The 18,249-nt window shown below is 43.8% G+C and overlaps 1 protein-coding gene across 1 annotated transcript in view; it reads right to left on the bottom strand.

Annotated features, from left to right (window-relative positions):
- Positions 1 to 9,151: 9,151 nt before the first annotated feature.
- PPARGC1A (PPARG coactivator 1 alpha) overlaps positions 9,152 to 18,249 on the bottom strand; it is a 119,778-nt gene continuing 110,680 nt past the window's right edge. The window contains exons 11-13 of the mRNA XM_075545014.1: positions 17,059 to 17,180; positions 16,559 to 16,710; positions 9,152 to 9,255 (exon numbers count right to left, since the gene is read on the bottom strand). Of these exons, the coding sequence (XP_075401129.1) occupies positions 9,152 to 9,255; positions 16,559 to 16,710; positions 17,059 to 17,180 (378 nt within the window). The remainder of the gene's footprint in view (positions 9,256 to 16,558; positions 16,711 to 17,058; positions 17,181 to 18,249) is intronic.

Below are 18,249 nucleotides of genomic sequence, written 5' to 3'. Positions count from 1 at the left end.
GTGTTGGGAAGTGTGTTGTGCAGTTCCTATGGTAATACACATTTTAGTTTCTCTTGCCATTCTCCAGGCTCAATTAGAATGATAGGCTCCCTACCTAATTCCTCCTCCTCTTCAGAGTGCCCGGTGCGCCTTCTACCACATTGGAGCAATTCGCAGACAGTGGGAAGAATGAACGTAGTATACACAGTCGGACTAACTGTGATAGTCAATTTTATGTTTGAATATGCTTACATGATAGGACCCAGTTATTTGATCGAGTTGGTCTAGCTGTTATTCTGAAGGCATTTACATATGATTAGTATCAGTAAATTACTCTCCATAATGTGTGGGGCCTTATTCATTCAGTTGAAGGATTTAGGAACAAAACCTGAGTTTCCTGAGGTGTGTGTGTGGGGTGTGTGTGTGTGTGTGTGTGTGTGTGTGTGTATGCAATCTTCTGTTAAACTCCATGGTAACCTATCAGGGTAGATTTTCATCATCCCCTCTGAGCAAACCCCAGATTAACAAAGGCCTGTTGCTGTCTTGTGGACCTAGACACACCCCCACACACAGAGCGGGCACTGTAAGGCCGGCTCGCTTCCCTCCAACACGGCTGACCTCGCTGCACAATTGTATCTTTTGTTTACACAACTCCGAGGAATGAGTTGGCATGAAAATCAAATAGAAAACTACAGGAAACCGTGCTCCAAACCTCGCTTTGTACCTGAAGTCCACACGTGTTTGGTTAACCTTCTCCTTATCCCTTCTCTTTCCTTCAGCTGACCTTTGCAAGAGGCCAAGCCTCTGCCGTGGTGCACCATGGCACAGAGAGCATGGGACCCTGGTGCCACGTGTCAAAGGAACTCTTGTGAGCTGTCCATGAATGGTCTCATTCATCAGGCCACTCCCTTTTGATGCCACCACACCTGCCGTGGAAATGGAAACACGTCGACCCAACACCCAGCTTGTTCAGACCCTCCAGAGAGTGAGAGGAATATTGTAGGTCACACGTTGGGTTGGGTAGGGACCACCATGTTTTGCTTTCTTTCCAAGTATTCTCATACTGAATAGGGTGGGCTAATATCCAGATTGTTCACCCTGGGGAAGGGAGCTCATTGAATGGGCACCGGGTCGCTTTTCCCATGCGGTGAGATAATCTGAGGAGAAGAAAGGCAGGCAGGACACTGGATCGTTAAGTTATCTGCCATGAACCTCGCATGTCCGATCCCATGCTGTGTGGCCGGTTTACTCACTTCTGCTTCTCTAGGAGGCAGGGTAATTAATCGTCACTTTCTGATAGCGTACACATGTCCTGGCCAACATGTGGAGGAGAGTGTAAAGAGGCCTGGGATTAAAGGGGACAGTGATCAAGCTGAAACCCGGCTAACTGACTAACCTAGACAGAAGTGCAGCCTCCTTGTTTCCTTTAAGAATGGGGCTGGTCTGTGAATCGATGATTGGAATAAGAAAGTGATTCTGTTGGCAATGGAGTGAGAAAGCAATGCCTTGAATGAAGATACGGCTGGATTTCCACCACCGCCAAAGTCAATCAACAGAAAGTACCTGCGTGTTCCCTTCAACGACTTGCTGGAGGGTACTGTGCGGGTAACTGTATTACTGTAGCCATCATCCCCTAAACACCCCCAGCCCCATCAATTAGTATTGCTAAAGAGAAGCTCAACTATAGAGTTCCTAACAGCAGCAAAAATAAATTCCCTCCAATTAAGTAGTCTAATAAGCTATTTAGGATTTTACCACTTCACATTCTTTCCTTCCCATTTAATTTTGGCTTTCACTTGGATGTCATCTCGTTGAAAATCCATCACAGAAAACTATGTGGGGGAAAAAGAAGGATAATGTCGCTAAGTAGCCCTGATGCTCCTAAGAAGAAGAGCAGAGCCGCAATATTGTTTCTAAAGCACCCCAGGATCTTTCCGAACACTTCAGTTCCTTCCTACTCAAAATTAATATATGAAAATGGTCAATATGCAAATTCCGACATCACACTAGCTACTTGCCTTCCGAAAGTGCTATAAGCATAAATTTGAAACAATACAATATTTTAAGGGTCTCGATTATCATATTGCCTTGGTGTGCATATGTGCATGTATAATTATGCTCATTTAATTTAATCAGGAAAATATTATGGGAATCATTTGGCTTTCTCCTCCAAAAGTTCTCTTCTTTTGTTCAATGAAGAAATGCCACTTTGCCCTTTCTGTAAGTCAGCTGAGGAGAAGCAATGAGTTTTGAGCTAAAAGGAAGATGATTGCACCCTCATGGGATCATGGGGATGGGGTGGGGTGGGGGGAATTCTGGAAGGTGGTGGTGGCCCTTTGCCCTTAAGGAGCATGAGACTCAGGGAGAAATGTTAGAGATTTCAGTAGAACCTGGTCCTAGAAATACCCCACCTTCCTGATGGCTTCTTTCGCCAAGTTTCCAGTGTTCCTGAACACCAAGAATTTGCCCAGAGGCCATCACCTGATTCTAACAAGCGAGCTGGAAACCAGCCCTGTGCCTCACATTCCACATGCTTGACTGGAGTGGAGCTCGGGAGATTCTGTGCCATTCCTGGAATAACACGGGATGTACTGAGGAGAGCAAGAGGGTGGAGGGTATTTGACGTCACAGTTCTGGAGTGGCAGAAGAAATGGTGGCAAAGGCAAGGTGAATAAGCGAGGCATTCTGGATCCAAAGAATCGTGGTGTGTAGGTCTTGGCATATCAGCTCTGTCCCCACTGATGAAATCAGATTTCCTTCTTCACAGAAAAGCAACGTTGCTTTTCCCCAACATATTAACAGAGTCCAGTGAAAAGAAAAATCCTGTTTTTGCGTCTATCAATAGATCTATATAGCATCTTTCCCCCCAGGGATTAATTCAGCTTTTGATTAAATCTTTCTGAGATTTAAATCATGATGTTACAAACCTCCAAGGAACGCCTCTCTGAGTTGTGACCTTCTTTATTATTCTCCACTGTTTGATAAAGTAGCGAGATTGATTCACAATGGTATGCAGTGTGTTTGCAAACAAGGGATGGCGGGGCGTACTGGAAAAGTGAAGATTAATATAAAGTAAATGTTGCAAAGAGTACACTTTGGTTAACATAGTCTGTAATTAGTACTGAGTTACAACTGTGTTGCTCATAATAACACTAGTGCCCAATGAACATAATACTGCTGTTAAGGCTATAAATCGTGTCCAATGATTAGCTAAAGGACCTACGATGAGGCAAAACCTGGCAGCCCTGAAAGAGAATTTAGGCTCACCATCACCTTTTATCTAGTTTAGACAGATTGAGTTTGGAGGACTGTTGAATTGAGACAAGCTCTTTTCGAATAAACTATTCATAGCAAGTGCTCATTTTTGCCAGTCTAATTTGGGTTGCAAAAAATTATTTTGCCACTAGTATCATCATGGATGGAAGTGATTTCATGTTGTGAGGACAACATGACATGAATCTCTTCTCTCTTTCTCTCTCTCTCTCTCTCTCTCTCTCTCTCTCTCTCTCTCTCTCTCATCAGGATGGCCCACAAAAATCCAAAAAGCTAAGACTACAGCTTCTTCAAACCCTTCTCCGTGTTTCCCACTACCCACAAAGGGTTGAAGAGGGTGAAATGTTAACCCTTGGCAAAGACACTGCTTTATTGTCACACCCCTGGCTTGCACCAGATGATTAAAAATGCCCACATAATTTCAGCATCAGAGAAGAGGAGAGGGGACCCCAGGTTGAGCCAGTGAGTCTCAGGAATGCTTGGAATCTGCAGTTGCAAATGAATGCACCCTTTGCTGTGGATCATAGTGAACATGGTGGGGTTTTGTTTGGTTGGCTTTGGTTTGATTTGAAGAATGAGCTCCATTGACACTGACACAGAAATATGAAATCAATCCAAAGAAACTGTTCCACATGTTATTTAGCAGATGACGACCAACTGCTGATAGCTCTATCACATCCCCTATAATCACAAACATGTTTGTTTACTCCCCTCTAGGGTGGTACGGTTGGGAGGTGAAACACGGGGGTTGGTTGCCATTAGTCAAAAATGGTCTTTGCTTCAATGGTGCGGATGTGACCTCTTGCGATACAAGACATTAGGGATGGGTAAGACCGACTGAAACTGCAAGCAATAACCATGCTTTCTCTGTCGTGGGGACCACTGTCACCTTTCGGGCACCATGGTCACCCTGACAGGAAGAGCTGCAGCTACCAGCTACCTGCTCATCCCACATTTCACCTGATGGCTTCTACATAGTGGAGGCTTGTGTCCTGTGGCACGACTTCTCTTCCAGAAAGATTCAGTCAATTGAGAACTGCACGATTCCTGAGCTGAAGAGAGGAAGGCGCTCGGCGCGATGGAGGCCAGAGTCTGCAAACAGGGCTCACGCCTGTGGACAGTGAGGATGCTGCCGGACAGGGCAGTGGTTTGTTCTGGTTGTTCAGAGGTGGCCAGCAGTCGGAACTGCTTCAATGGCACTTAACAACAAGATGCCGTATAGTTCGCACTGTTCTCCCTTGAGATCATAGTTGGCTCTTAAAAGTATAGAGAATGAGTTCTGCTTTCTTTTTCTTGTCCGTGCTGTTGGGTTTTGCTCTCTGGTAAGATGTCCTGTACATAAAATTCAGGAGAGGTAAGTCTATAGAGACAGTGTCTGGGCTAATATTTCCTAGGGGCAGGGTGTGTTTGGGGACAATGTGGAGGGAGCTAAGGAGTTAGAGAAAGACAAAAATAGCCGGAAATTGAGCTTGGTGATCATTGCAGAATGCTTCCTACTGTGCTTATAGGGTTGAATTGTATGATATGTGAATGATATGCCAATATAACTATTAAAGAGTTTATCCATCCATATGTGTGTACATATATGTATATCTGTCAATATACTTGGGGAAGTATGTGTCTATAAACAATAGCGACGCATACTTTCCTGAGTTAAGTACAAGAATAAGAGCTAATCATTTGATAAAGTTCCAAGTTACGTTCCACCTCCTAATGCTCAGTAGTGAAACCCATCACATCTGGTGGGCCTTCTCTGCTTCAGGTGCACCTCACCTGAGAGCTAAAACCCACCATGAATATGGGCAAGCTGGGGTGGGGGAGGGCTGGAGACTGGGAAGAGAGGGAGCTGGGCAGCAGAACCCCAGTGAGGGAGTCACATGCATGGATCTGCGCAACACAGCGGGCATTTGGTTCCGATAAATAAGGAAAGCAGAAGTAGACTTGAAACCTTCGTTTCCCTTTATTAGCTCAGTGAGGCTGATGTGTACTGCACATTAAAAAAAAATCACAGGAATTTTCATACAATGAATAAAACCACAACAATACATGTAGAATTGGCAGGTGGAAAAATAACAATGAAAATAAAAAGCCCAGCAAAGGCTCCATAAATCGCTCCCTTTCCCTGTTCAGCAAAGGCCACCCAACAGCATCATCGCTTCCCCTACACATCTTAAAGTAGCTCCATCGAGTCCGCAGTTCACATTCTTGAACAACGTCCGTCACATAGGTACACATTGAGAATCATCACATTACAGTACATGGCTATTCTAGGTCATCTCTAGATCAGGTCTTAGACTACAGCGGTTGAAGTTCTCTTCACAGCCATCAGAAAAGGATACACAATCATTCCCTACTGGAAGCTCACATCTAAAGGCATGGAAAGGTTTCCTTCAGCTTTAGTTTTGTTTCCTCAACTGGCCCGACCCTTATCCCCCAATAGGGCAAAGTTCCCTCTCTCGTGTCTGGCTTTGAAAGTTGACAGCCCAATCATTGTGCTCTCATGGTCCGTAGCAAGGAGAAACAAAGGGATTCTGTCGCACTGCAAGGATGATTCGGCTACGTTTCTTTAAAAAGGAAAAAAAGACACCCCCCCCTTTCCAAAGCACCAGTTCAGTTGCCGAAATTATAAATGTGGTACTTACCACAGCATGAAAGCAATGGCCCACGGGCATCTAAAAAACCCTACAGATCTATGCTGAACTCTGCCTCCAGTGCACATGGGACACGTGCGGCAATCTGAAATATTTGCTTCCAAGAAGAAAAAGAGAAATAAAAGGACTACAGTTTACATTTTGATGGGCTACCCACAGTGCCCGCATAAGACACAAAAAGCGCTATTTGGGCGGTCTAGGGATTCTTTTTTTGCACGAGTTTCAGATGCAATTCAAAGTCCACAGAGGAAAACTATCTTCATGGTAAAGATATTTGCCAGGCCAGATGGGGGAAGAGATTAATCCTCAACATGAACTTGGGAGTGTTCTCTTTTGAAAATGGAGGCAAAAGGAACCCAGTCTTATGCTCATGTCAGCAGTCCAGGGCGCAAAAAAGAGAATATATTTCAAATTGGATCACAAAAAAAAAGAAAGAAAAAATTTAAAGGCAAAATAGATAACACATCTGGTCCTTGAACACATAATATGATTTACTAAATATTGATTTCTTAAAAATAATTTATTGCTCTTAATAGTCTTTTTTATATTATTATTATTCTACAACAGAAGATACTGAAACTTCCGGAAAAAAAGACTGTAAACTTCAGTTTGGCGTTCACGCAGAGTTAAAGTACCTGCATTGAACCTACAGCACAACAAGAATTAGGCGCATTAACGATGTGTTGCCGTCGTAACGTAGAACCTGTGCTCAAGTTCTTTTATTTTCTAGTATTTTTTTTTATTGCTTTCTATCTACTTAGAAAGAAGAAGCCAAAAACTCAAGCAAGCATCCGACAGGACAGACGGTGGATTCACTCGGAACACAATATGCTGGTGATAACTGAATGCAGCTATCAAAATGGGCTGCATCGGCCTGGGCGTGAAAATCCGGTTTGTACCTTTGCGTTGGGTGGAAAGGAAAAGAAAGCTAAAAGCAGTCGATCCATCATGTCTTCCCGAGAAGGCATGTCTGCCAAACAGTGATCGAATCTCAATTTAGAAACATGAATACACACTCCAAACGTGACTGAATTCCATTCCAGGGACTCCACACGCAGATGAAATCCTGACGCACAAAATGGAGGTTTTTCTGAATTTCTTTCTCTCTTTTTTTTTTAGAAATTTTTTTAAATTTTTAAATTGAATTGAGCAGAAGCAATGTCATCAAGGACAACACCATGGTCGCATGAGAGGCCGTGCTAGTACAAGTAGAAACAATGCTTCTGCAGAAGCTGATTTTTTTTGTTTGTTTGTTTGTGTATTTTTTTCCCAAATGAAGCACTTTAAAACTCCCACCTGACAATTGCCATGCATTCTAGGTAGAAAATTTCCACTGGCTTTATTATTTTCATCATCTCATAATTTATAATAAATAGGCTATTTGCAACCGATAAATAATGTCTCTTCAGTAAACAAAGGAATGAAATATCAGTATTTATACAGGATGCATAACTGTAAAAAATACAGATAAATACCATCATCATACTCTGCCAAGGGAAAAGCGATAACCGGCTTCCGAGACTCTTCACACACACATTGATTATTGTAAAAATCATACTTAATTATTTACCTCAGCATTTCATATCAAATCAAAATCACAAAAAAATTAAAAGAAAACAGCATTTTTAAAAAGATTCTTTTTTTTGACCTCTAGTTTCAAAACTACTGTTGATAGAGAAAATAAAAACATTTCTTAATGGTTACCCATTGAGAGACTTTACATAACATCATGATTATCTTCTAGAAAATTTTTAGATGAGAAAATTTCATTCCCCTAACAAATCCAGTGTATAAAACTTCAAAGGAAAAACAAGCAACAAGAAAAATGTGGAAAAATATCGCAGAAGTGGTTAATACCTTTAGGGGGACTAAGAGATCTCTTGACTAGAGACTCAAGATTGCAAAGCTCACCGGCGACGGGATGGGTTGCGTGGAAGCATCGGTGTTGCTGCTGCACTCAGAGGGCACACACACTTGTCTTTTTGTTGTTGTTTTGTGTTTTTACAATCAAATATAGATAAGCAGTAAGTTCAGCTTCTAAATAGGTTAGTGTACAATAATGGATTCACCTCATAGTTACATTTTGAATATTCTTGATTAAGAAAAATTGAGCGGTTTTGAAAAGAAGGCTGCATTTACAGTGCATAGCTGTAACAAAAAAAGAACGTTGTTGTAGAATATGTACACAAAATAAAAATACTCCATTAAACATCGGTAACTACGTAACTACATCGGAGAATGCAGCAATGATGCTATCTGAAGACGGCCCAGAGAGTTCTACTGCACTCTCGTGAGTCATGTAACACCGTGTCCGCTGCTGCTCGGAAAGGACCGCTGAACAAGCTGTGCGCTTCACTGTCGACAAGGCTCTTGACACGAGGACACTGACGTGGGTGTCAGGATACAGGACGAACGACAGAAACTGCAGAGTGTGAGGAGTGGTCTGTCAAGCCAGCGCCCGCAGTCTCCTCTCCCACCCAGACCGCATGGCGAACCGAGAGTAGGAAATGAAGGAGGAAGGGTGGGGAGGAAAGAGCCGGAGGGGAGAGGGAGAGTGGAGAGAGGAGATCTGTTCCACGCGACTGGGGTTCCTCAGGCTTGTCACCGAATCAGAGCGCTAGGAGAGAAAGCTTGCTTCGCGTTGAATTCGCTCTTTCATTTAAGAAACAAAAATGAAACAGAGTACGGTGACTGATGCTTGGGCATCAGCAGCTGTCATTTTAGCGTGGTCTGTGGTTGGTTGGTTAGTTTTTCCTTCCTTTTATAATTTTTAGGATACACATATATCTTTTTTTTTTCCTTTTGGATAGAGTAGATTTTGAAGTTCTAGGTTTTTAAGTGTGTTTCCATGGAACTGCTGCCGTTTGAAATGGTTTACCGCCCCCTGCACACTGTTGTCAGGTGTCCCTAACATGAATACACACATCCTCCCCCCAAACCAGGTGTGTGCATGTGTGTGCACGCAGGCACGCACACAGGTACTCCATCACCAAGAGACTCCAGGGAAAGCAAAGCTGACACCCATGAATAAACATGTGCTTACTGCATATCCATACTCTTTGCTCGTCAGCAGCTGTGTTCATGTAAACCATTGTTGTTGTTCTTGTTGTCTTGTTTTGTTTTGTTTGTTTTGTACAGAGTGTAAAGTAGGAGAAATTCCTAAGTATGACTCGCAAGAGTCTGTCTGGGAAGGACGCACTGTCCCGTGAGGTATTCACCAGGCCTCTGTCATCCAGTGAAGGAACAGGTTACCTGCGCAAGCTTCTCTGAGCCTCTTTCAGTAAACTATCGAAATCCAGAGAGTCATACTTGCTCTTGGTGGAAGCAGGGTCAAAGTCATCGGAGTTGGAATCTGAAAGAAACCCAAGCCAGGTTAGATGAAACGCTTGCTGATGGCCATTGATTCAATCACTCCAATTCAAGGCTCCCTGACTCCATAGCAATGCAGTTTTAAAAAGAACATTCAACTTTAACAAGTAAGAGTGGCAATTCATTTGGGGTGGGAATGGTTGATGAATGTTCATGCTACTCATCTAGTGACTCATTTCAGAGTTACAACATCTCTGCACAATAGGCAGATGAGCCTGAATTTCTGTTTTGATAGACAAGGCCTCCCTCTGTCCTCCATGGCACTATCTCTACGCAGAAACGTTACACGGCTTGCTGACATGAGCTCAACCACTTAGAAGCTGATAGGAGGGGTACCAAAAATGTTCCTGGGAGACTCCATTATGTTTAAATTCCATTCCTCCAGGAACTGTTTGACGTTCCTTACAACTGTCCTCCTTGACGCGACTGGTTTCATGGAGCACAAAGGCTACTTAAGTAGGACTTTGCCCAATCTCTGCTGACCCTTTTTAAGGCACGAGGGACCTGTGATCGAGTCGTTCATTCTGGGTTCATCAGACAGGGGAATCCAGGAATCGTAGTGAAAACATCCCCAGTTTAGAGGGCTAGGAGACTATGTCACATATCACCAAACCAATCCAATTGCACTGGGTCATTTCCCACGCAGGGAGTCCCCACGCTTGCAGAGGTAAACAGCCCTCAGATGGTTTCCAAGATGGTCACCTTTTGGAAACAGATGGCCAGACCTTTCTTCTGAGGCACTTCTGGGTGGGATTCAACCATTGACTTTTTGGTTAGTTGTCCAAGGCTTAGCCATTTGGTTCACCCAGGGGCCTCATGCTCCAATCCAAAAGATCACAAACAGACCAGTTACCAGTTGAGTCAATACCAACTCATAGCAGCCTCATGCCTGCACTGGAGAACTGGCTTCCTATGATTTTTTTTTTTAACCTGTGACCTTTCATAAGCAATCACCAAGCCTTCTCCCAAGGTATCTCTGGGTGGGTTTGAACTGCCAACCATTCTGGTGGTAGTAGAGCAACACTAGTCTCATATCTAAAGAAAGTAAATTAAGGCTTTTTACTCCATCCACGAGTGGGAAAATAGAGAGGCACTGATAAAGTCATGCTATTTTTAAGGGTAGAGTGGGGTAGGGGGCAGTCTTAAATGCGTCCAAGTTAGCTTTTATGAAAAGGTGTACATATTTCAAATCATCCTTAACTAACGAGAGATGGTACAGCTACAGTGATTAGGAAGTAGAGTTCTTCTTTTTATTTATTTCTGACTTTCTCCATTGTTCAGTATGACAACATCGGAGACCTCTGCTGGTCTAGCATGTCAGAGGGTTGGCCTCTTGGGATGGGAATGCAATGGAATACTTGGGATTGAAGTAGGCTTTTGCAAAATATCCATTCCTTGGGAAGAGCTTACTTGAAGAGCAACCAGGGAAACAAAATCTTTGTGATAAAACATAAAGAAATCTACTAAAAGATGAACATTCCCAGAATAAGGTGTACAATAGAATTATTCGAAGAGACAGAGGTTGTTTGGGTGAGGGGTGCACAAGACTGCTTTCTCCAGTTTCCATCTTGTACTCAATCAACTTTTGTTCAAAGACAAGAAAATGCCTTCAATTATTATGATTCCTTCTCCCTGAAGAGTCTCCTTCTACACAGTTTCCTTCACCCCTCAAACACAACAAAAAGAACATGGATCACAACTACTTAACACATGAAAGCAAAGATCACAATGACCAGTCTTTCCTTATTACTATGTTAAGGTGCTCAAGTCTGACATTAGGCTTGCTTTGACCTGTCCCTTCAAAGGCTATTTGTAATACTAAGTCCTCAGGAACAGCTGTTGCAGAAATAATAATTTAAAAATTGTTAGAATAAAAAATAAATAGAAGTTCCTCTCATTGTTAGAGCTTAGCTAAAATCTGAAATCCACTGGCTTCTTAGACCAAGAGGCAAGATTCTCCCAATGAGTCTGGCTGACAAAACATCGGCATGGAATCATGGAGAATATATAGTCAGATCATTTCGTCTTTACAGAGAATTTCCCAAAACAATGGCAATTTCCCAAGTTTTGCCTTCTTCTAAATGTAGTGTAGGTTCCCCACATTTTAGTATTTTCTTTCACAAATACTAAACCTATCTCAGGGCAGCCTATCTTCAGAATGGCTGTTTCTTCAGAATGGCTGTCCTAGCTCTTGGGGTAGTGGGTCCAACATTGAGCTGGTAACCACCAAGTGAGCAGTTGGGAAGCAGCAGTTGTTCCCCAGGACACAGATGAGGTCCTTTGAAGATTTACTGTCTTAAAAACCCACAGGGGCAGTCTGTACTATCCTATAGAGTCACTATGAGTCAGAATGGACTTGATGACATGGAGTGAATTTTCCATTGTGAAGTCTGCTGGCTGCTGTGTACAAAGACAGTGGTTATGTCTGGATAGAAGTAGATTACTATACAATTTCCTTCCTAGTACCTAGTAAGCTATGGGCAAAAAGTCCATGATCAATTGCATGAATCTTGAGTTGGGATCTGGGTTTATGTACATGTACCTGGGTTATTTTGTCATTATGTGGATAATGTAATCGGTTGATAACTTATGATAAACATGGTATTGTTTGGTAGTCAGAACAGGGACCAGGGTGTCCACTGCGGATGCTCTAAAATTCACGTATTGAGTCAGGAAGAGGCAGTATATGTAGGTGGGCAGTAGGCCCTAATCTTGGCCAGGTGAGCTTGATTCAGCCAATGGTGTCAACTAGTACCATTGACTAGGCCTCCCAAGGGAGCGCCCTGGAAAGCCAGGATCCTAAGCCCACAGGGATGCTTTGCCAGCTGCTCCTCTGGCCAGGCTGTGGGTTTTCTCTGTCCTCAGGTTTCCCTATGTGGGTGTGAAGTGCTCCGAGGGTGCATGTGTAAAAACTGTAACTTCTATCCTTTATAAAACTCACTTGGATCATGAACCAGGCTTTGGAGTGAATTCTTTCTCATGCAAAGCCAAGCCCGAGGTATTTCCACCCAAGAAACCTAACAGTATTTCACATTTGGTATTTGTTTACATTGTACACCAACACGAATACCAGATCAAGACTATGTGGGGAATGAACAACTCCTATTCTGCTCCTGTCTCAAAACTCGGACTCACTGCCATCAAGTCAATGTTGATGGTAACCTATAGGGCCAGGTAGAAATGCCCTTTGGGTCTCTGATATTACAACTCTTTACTGGAGTAGAAAGCCTTGCCTTTCTCCATCAGAGCAGCTGGTGCTTCTGGACTGCTGGCCTTGCAGTTAGCAGCCCAACACAGAATCACTATGCCACCAGGACTTCACTCTGCTCCTATAAGCATAGTTTAATTTTTCTGGGTCTTTCTTCTTTCAGATATTCATCAAAGAGGAGCATTGCTTTTCTTATAAGAAAGTCTACAGAGATGCCAATGGACACTAGATTACTGTTGCTGTGGAGTTTATTCCAACATACAGCGACGGTACACATGTATGTACCAGAAGGCAACACTGCCTGGCTCGGCACTATTTTCCTTAGCATCTTGTAGGTTTGTGGACACTGGGATTTGCATCCTGGTGTCACCGTAGGAGCTATGATCAAATCACTTTAAATTCCTTGTTTTATTTATAAAACTGGCTGTTATCTGGAATCATTATGTTCTGCTCAAATACCACTGGAGTTGTCCATTAACGAGACTCGATGGCTGAGTGACAGGATGTGTGGGCCAAATTAATTCGCAGGAGTAAACTAAAAAGAGAAAGGAAAAGAGCAGATGACATGTATCTAAAATGATAGGTCCCTTTTATAAATCTGCTGAACTCAGGTATCCTGACCCTCTTTCTCAGATTAATCCCCAAATTCCACTGTCCCATGTCCCAATGCAGATCATGCGTTCTCGTGAAATAAAGATCCAAGGAGATGGGGCTCAAAGTCTAAAATCAATGTTTTAATCCAACTGTCTTAATTTTGGAGTCTCTTTTAAGTCCAATGAATCAACAGTTATAAAACATTCTCATGAAGTAGGCTCTGGTTTACTGACATTAATCGGGAAACATTACTTTTGCTTTCTTCAACACACCTGGCAGTTGGTTCCCCAACCCTCGAAGACCTACGCTCCCCATAGTCACTGCCCATACTCTGAGACCTTTCAGGGGACCCAGACTAGACTCACGGGAATTTCAGCTCCAAAGGTCACTCCTGATGATGCTTCTTCCATTTTGGAAACAAGAGTCAATCCCTAAGTTCGCATTATCATTATCCCCAAGAATCGTCTGCTGGTGATGTCACTTGCCATTAAGTTGGCTCTCACTTGTGGTATAACGTGCACCATCTGTGAGACCGTGGCTGTGTTTGAGTCCATGGTGGTGGACAGTGTGTCCATCTGCCTGCAGGAGAGTTCCTGTCGCCTTCACTGGGACTTCACGTTACCAAACGTGACCTCCTTCTCTGGTGTTCTGTCCTTCCTTAGGCTCTCTCTAAACTACATGGGCCAGGGTCGTGCACAACATGCTATGACCCACAGGTTTGGTTAACTTCTGCAGTAGATTTCCAGGCCCTAGCTCTCTTTCTTTTGTGGGTGTGTGCCTGTAAGTCTGGAAACTCTTCTGAACTCTGCCCACCATGGGGGACGCTGCTGGCATTTGAAATACCAGTGGCATAGCTTCCAGCCTCAAAGCAAGACAGAAGCCACCACAGCAGGACAAACAGACAGATGGTAGAAGAAATCAACTCATGCAACTGCAGCTTCAAAAAACTCTGATTTCTACTGCCCAACCACATTCTACAGTCTTGACGATGATTCTCATTTCACAAACAAAGAACCAGAAGCAGGGAATTTATTGCTTGGCCAAGATGAGCCCTTGTGACAGGTTCCAGATCAGAGCCCCTGAATTCTCAAGCCAGCAGTCTTCCGTCCGCTCATAGAAACGACCCCTAGAGCAAATGTGGAGCTTGAGGGAACTGGGAAAAACTCCACACTCCCACAATGCACGTCAAGCGTACTTTTTAGAAAATATAGAGCTAGCTTCGCAATGGCACCATTTCTGTTGCTGCTGGCAAGGCAGGAGATAACAAGAGGGGAAGCATTCTTCTTAGAAATATTTCAGGGAAGCTCCAGTTCAATTTGGAAATACCATCCTATCCTCCCTCGCCCAGTGATGAATCGCGATCCCAAAGGCCCTCTAGGTAGCTTATTTTAAACTCTAGATGTTTTGAGAGACTAGAAACACCCTGGCCTTCATCACTGAAGAAAATAAGTCAAATCAACTCAGGACTTCAATCTGTCTTGACTGTTTTTATCAGCCAACATTTGAACAAATGACTTGCCACCTTTTATATATGCATCCCTAGGCCTCTATCTCTGGAACAGTCAGCTGCCTCTCCCCTGCTTTACACTATCTGTTTAGCTGGTGAAGTGAATTATAGCATATTCCCTCTGAAAAATTCACACTACCTACATCAATTACTCTAGGAAAAACAGCGCATCGTTGGACGGGGGTGTGGGGTGGGGTTGGCAGGGGTAAGGGACTCCCTGTATTTGGTATCTGTTTCTTACTTTAGACCAAGCCTGAAGCAAGTTTGAATAGATTTCTAACAATGCTGAGAATGAGATTTATATATTAATTGTCTGCTGCTGATGAACTCATTTAAATACTTATGTCATTTTGCACATGATGTTTGGCCACCCTTGAGCCTCCGCTTCTTCCTCAAAGACTGGAAAGGCTCACAATATGCATATGAGATGGGGAACGCTGTGCTCAAAGAGGGAAATTGAATTTAGAAAGACAATTAAGATGTTCATTGTAGCATTATTTATAATATCCAAAAATTGAAAATGGAATAAATGCTTAGCTCTCCTGGAGTGATTAAACATAATGGCATTATTCACCCAAAAGGATGTGGTGCCGCCATTACAATCTGTTGATATGTGAATCTTAACCCTGCGAACCACCATGGGGAATGCGTTTAGATAATACTTGGTGAGAGGAAAAGAGATGCAGTCTTAAAACACATTAAAAAAATACACCCTTGGCTTTAAGGAAATGGACCCATGGAAACCAAACCCACGGCCACGGAGTTGACTCTTGACTCTTCGCAACCCTGCCGGGCATGCCAAAACTGTCCCTGGGGGTTTCTGAGACTGTAACTCTTCATGGGAGTAGAAAGGCACTTCTTTCTCTCTTGGAATGGCTGGTGGGTTTGAACTGCTGACTTTAGAATTAGCAGCCCAGGTCAGAACTCACTATGCCACCAAGGCTCCCTGAGACAAAATACTGGCAGGCGAGTCATTCAGTTGGCAATGGCGGAGCTTATGTCTGACAGATGGATTCAACGTTCTTCTTAAGATGCGTCCCTATTTCTCAAGGAGAGTTGTCATTGGCACGGGACCGGGCTGTGCTTCCTTCTGCGGTGCATGCCGGTCCCTACGGGTTGGAAGCAACTGAGTGGCACCTAACAACAACAACAACAACAAAAGTGTTTCCCTGGAGTCTGCCCAACTTTCACCATCAAAGGGAGCATTGTGCCCTCTTCAATGTCCTCTTCTGTTCAATGGGTATGAAAAGAGTAAATATCCACCTCTAAGAAGGACTCGGGTAATGAAATGAAAAAAACTCAATGGAAAAATAAAAGAAAGCTAGCAAACACAGTGTCTGGTACTGTGCCCGTTACTGACAAGCATTTCAAAGCATGATAGGGCTTTTCTTTTTGATGTCTACTTTTCTTTTAAACCGAGAAAGCATAGCGTGATTTAGCATCCGGAGTGTTCTTTTTCCCACTCAAAAATACAATGCCTGGAATATGAGAACATTTCTAAAAGATTGTAGACTAACAAGGGAGTGGAGAAGGAGGCTCTCCCCTTTGTTGCATAAAACAATGACAGTGATATGATCCTTCACAGAGAACTCGGGCTAGACCGGAACATATACACTGACTATCAGCATTCTCATCACACACGCGCTCCATGCATGTACAGAGAGACTGCATTATGCAGTACGTGTGTGTGTGTGTACTGTACATTGCCTCACACACACATCTGATAAACACAAACATAAGAAAACAACACAGAACACAGGGCAGGATTTAGAACCTAAGCGGAAACATACCCATCCTTGGTTGCCAAATTGTAAGCTCTGAAGCTGGCTAATTAAATTTTTAAAGGAAGGGGGTGGGGTGGGGACCTGTACCCTAATATTCCCTCCAGTAAAGCACAGGGACAGTTCAAGCCGGGGGTGGGGGGTGGGGGTCTCCACATGGTATTTGCTCCCCAGTGAAGGTCTCCAAAATCCATACCTAGGTCTGCATAGTGAGACTTGAAAAATTGCTTGCGTCCACAAAAGTACAGCTCGAAGTCAGTCTCATTCGACCTGCGCAGAGTGTATCCGTTTTCCAGAGCAGCAAAAGCATCACAGGTGTAGCGGTAGGTGATGAAACCGGAGCTGTCCCTGTGATGGGCAGAGAAGGGGACGCCCAAAGCGGGTCAGGAAGCATTAACATATGTGGCTCTAAGCTGTCCTACTTTGGGGAGCCTTTGTGAGTGCCCCCGCCTCAACCACCGCCTCCATTTATCAGTGTGATTGTCCTGTCAGGCAGCTAAATACTTATTTCTGGGACAGGAAATCTCAACTAAAAAGATTAATAAAAAGGGATGGGAGAAAATAAATAAGGTTTTGAACTCCACATGTCATCTTTCAAAGCACTTACACTGGCAACTCCCATCCCAGTAATCTTCTGGCCATAATTTTTTACATACCGTCAGCTTCTAAACAAGAAATAATCTCGAAGATTCTCACCCATCATCCCGAAGATTTACTGTGCACTCCTCAATTTCACCAAAAACTTCAAAACGCTCCCTCAGCTCGGCGCGTGTTGTGTCAGGTCGGATTTTCCCCACATAAATCACGCGGCGTTCTTCCTGCGGAGGGGGTGGGAGTGGTGGGGGTGGAGGAGGTGGGGAGAGGAAGAAGAGGCATTTGGCTGGGGAGTTCTGGGATGAGGGGACAGAAGCAGAGCTTCTGGAAGTACACCTAAAGTTTCACTCAAACACAACATGAGCCGACAGTGCTTGGCATATCTTTTCTCAGACCCTCCGTCCCACCTCGTCCCTCCCCCACCTTTTCAGTTCATCTCTCCTTCTCCGCCCCGGGACCTTTAATGCATGCATGCCAAAAGAGAAACCTGTGATGATCTTTCCCTTTGACGCTATCCCTGCCCAGCTGACCAGTCACTAAAATGATGTCACCCTGAAGGTGGCAGGACCAATCTTCCAAATGGGTAAGAAACCGACCTGGCTTGTGGAGGTGTTAATTTCTCATGGACACAAAATGCTAACAGTGAGAGGCCCATGCCCATACTAACAATGAGCCCAACAGCAGTCCTTCCGTGCAGGCAGGAATGAAAACACATCAGCGCAGATGCTTATCGAAAGAGCAAAAGATTGGGGCGTAATCGGTCATTTCTGGGCCCCAGGATTGGCATTTTTAACCAGCACCCCCAATGATTCCTGTCAGGGGGGTGATCCACGGACGATAAGTGGAGAGATGCTGTCTTAAACCTTCTAAGCCCTGGGTCCCAGACAAAATACTCAAACCAAAAAACTCACTGTCATCGAGACGATTCCAATTCACAGTGACCGCATAAGACAAAGTAGAACTGCCTCTGAAGGTTTCTGAGACTGTCACTCCTTACTGGAATAGAAGCCTCATCCGTCTCCAGGAGAACAAGAGCTGAATAAATGGGACTATAAATTACACGTTGCCAATGCATCCACTCTTAGTGTGAGAACAGATAGGGAAGGTGTGGCCTGATTTTCAAAGGAGTCAATATGGACCTAATCTGAAAGTCCTCAGCCATTTATAACCTACACAGAGGGAAGGATCTTTCAAAGCCTGAAGACAAAGCTCCCTTTAGGAAGAGGTATGCAGTCTGCGTGTAAGAAACAATCCTCTATCCTTGGTTCTGAGAAGACAGGGCCCAGAGAAATG

Source organism: Tenrec ecaudatus, chromosome 3 (assembly GCF_050624435.1).
Source record: "Tenrec ecaudatus isolate mTenEca1 chromosome 3, mTenEca1.hap1, whole genome shotgun sequence".
Classification (NCBI taxonomy): Eukaryota; Metazoa; Chordata; class Mammalia; order Afrosoricida; family Tenrecidae; genus Tenrec; species Tenrec ecaudatus.
This window is presented reverse-complemented; position numbering and strand designations above follow the sequence as displayed.